The 2396-nt window shown below is 51.6% G+C and overlaps 1 protein-coding gene across 1 annotated transcript; it reads right to left on the minus strand.

Moving 5' to 3' along the window:
• Positions 1–6: 6 nt before the first annotated feature.
• On the minus strand, positions 7–2235 carry IBA57 (IBA57 homolog, iron-sulfur cluster assembly; the record flags this gene model as incomplete). Its single annotated transcript, XM_017830005.1, has 4 exons — positions 7–830; positions 1471–1817; positions 1961–2060; positions 2190–2235. Coding segments are annotated over 4 exons (885 nt in total), but the record flags the coding sequence as incomplete, so codon positions are not given.
• Positions 2236–2396: the final 161 nt, after the last annotated feature.

Consider the following 2396-nt stretch of genomic DNA (forward strand, 5'->3'; position numbering starts at 1 on the left):
CCACTCAAAAAAAAAAAAACCAAAAATCATCATAATACCACAAAATGGTTATTCTGAACTGACACATTCAGTGCGTGGAACAGGGAAACTCCTGCTCCCATTGCTCACCTCGGTGGGAACACGCCCCACATCCTACACGGAGCACAGTCTGATGGAGGGTCAGCCTCAAAATCCATCCAGCAACACGTGGCAACCCCTAAATAAACAGGGATCACCCTCAGGAAAAAGTGCACTTCCCTGTGTATCTCTCTCCACAACACCCAGTGGACGATCCGACCTCACAGCTTTGGGTTCCCGATTTGAGGGGACCCAATTTGAGTTCAGTCCCGATTTGAGGCATCCTGTGACACCCCTCCATCAAACACCACAAACACCAGCCGAAGGCCAAACTTCTCCCACAGGATGAGATCCTCCAGAAGGCAAGTGGTGGCTCCTCACCTATTTAGCAGCAGTTTTGGGCCACCACTGGGGTGTGTTTGCGCTGAGCTTCACTTTATCCCCTCCCACATCGATGCAGAGCGGCTCGTGTATGTGAGCCAACCTCAGCAGAGCTATCCCGAGGTCACCTCCTCCCGCCCGGAACTTCCCGGCCGGCTTTCCCGACTCGGTGAGGATCTCGGCACCCTCGGGAATGCCGTCTTTGGGAAGCGGAGCTGAGAAGGAGACGGGGAGCAGGCGCTTGCGGATGACGCCCATGTGGTGTGTCCTGGCCGTCAGCTCCTGCCCGATGTAACAGCCCTTGGTGAAGCTGATGCCGTTCATGTAGGCCAGGTTGGACTCCAGAGGGAGGGCGACTCCAGGAGGGAGATCCTTCACACCTTCAGGAATTCCTGGGAAAAGAGTAAAGCCGAGAGGTAAATACTCCTCCATAAGGCTTGTGCCCCAAGTGCCTTAAATTGTTTGAGTCATTAGCAACTTATTTTCCAAAACCAGATGGACGCTGATTTAAGCACAGAACCATCACCTTTCACTCTGCCAATTAATTTAATCCACCATCAGCCTGGACACCATAAAATCAAAGGCACTGGGACTCCCAGCAGTGGGAGCCCTCTCAAATCAAACATCCTTCCCTCGGCCTCTGAGTTAACTCAGCAAAGACACCCACAAATTTTTAGGAAGGTAAGTCTGGGTGTTCCCTTTTCCTTCCTTAGCAACGAGCAAAACACACGGCCTGCGTGTAACCCCAAAATAACCAAAATTGCTCAAACCACAGAAGCTTCTAAGAAAATGACTAATCCTGGTTCTCTTTCAGCATTCCTGACCAATCCCCATCATCTGAGTAACAGAAAACCCAAATATTACTTCTGCCACCAGAGGGAATTCTAAGCACCAGAGAACTTTTTTACTCAAAGCAGCAACTAATACCTTTACTTATTAACAAATTAAACACATTATTTATTCCTGTCTTATCTCAGCACATGGACTCCCAAAATCCAGTGCCACAGAGTGCAAAACAGGACTTGGCTTTACCTTGCTTATACCTGTGCCTGTGGTAATCCTGAACGTCTCCGACTTCACTCCCAGGGATAATCTCCGACAGATTTGCTCCTTTCTTTGTGATCAGTCTCCAGCCCATGACTTCTGCCCTGGGGTCAGGAGTCAAGAGCACAGCCTGGCCTGCACATTTCGGGAGGGAGCTGGAGGCGTCTCCAGCCTGTTCCCCAGGGATGACAGCCCACAGGGAGAGGTCAGGGCAGGGGGAGATGTCGACTTTCCTGCGGATCTTGTACAGTTTCAGGTGTTTCTGGAAGGGCTCCAGGACGTTGCTGTCGCACTCCAGCAGGATGTGAGGCTCCTCTCCCGCGCTCCCGTGGAGCCTAAAGAAAGTAACACCTGCAAGGTCAGGAAAACAAACCCCCACAGCAGCGGGAGCCAAAACGCTTTGTCTGGATCCTGGTGCGAATCCAGAAGTCTGGGCAGTGTCATGGAAGGCTGCTGGCACGCATGGAGCAGGAAATACCTGATGTTTTCCAGCCTTCGGTTGTACTCTTTCCCAGCAAACACTGCCCTCAGCTCTCCCAGGGACAGGAACAGGGTGTGAGGAATCCTCCACCCCTTCCCTAAAGTGAGGGGAATTTCAGCAGGGGGAGAAGCCACGTTCAGCTGTGCCTTCCACTGGCACAGAATCCCAGAACGGTTTGGGTTGGAAGGGGCAATAAAGATGATCCAGTTCCACTTCCCATCATTACTTTTGGCTGCATTGACTGGAGAATGTTTCCAAGTATCGTTGAATCCTAGAATGGTTTGGGTTGGAAGGGGCCTGAATGATTATCCAGTCCCACCCCCCTGCCATGGGCAGGGACACCTTCAATCCTTCAGGTTGCTCAGAGCCCCAGCCCGACCTGACCTGGAATGTTTCCAGGGACGGGAAATCCCTGTTAAAATCCTGCTGTTAA

The sequence above is a fragment of the Lepidothrix coronata genome, unplaced genomic scaffold (genome assembly GCF_001604755.1).
Source record: "Lepidothrix coronata isolate B3197 unplaced genomic scaffold, Lepidothrix_coronata-1.0 Scaffold173, whole genome shotgun sequence".
NCBI classification, from domain to species: Eukaryota; Metazoa; Chordata; class Aves; order Passeriformes; family Pipridae; genus Lepidothrix; species Lepidothrix coronata.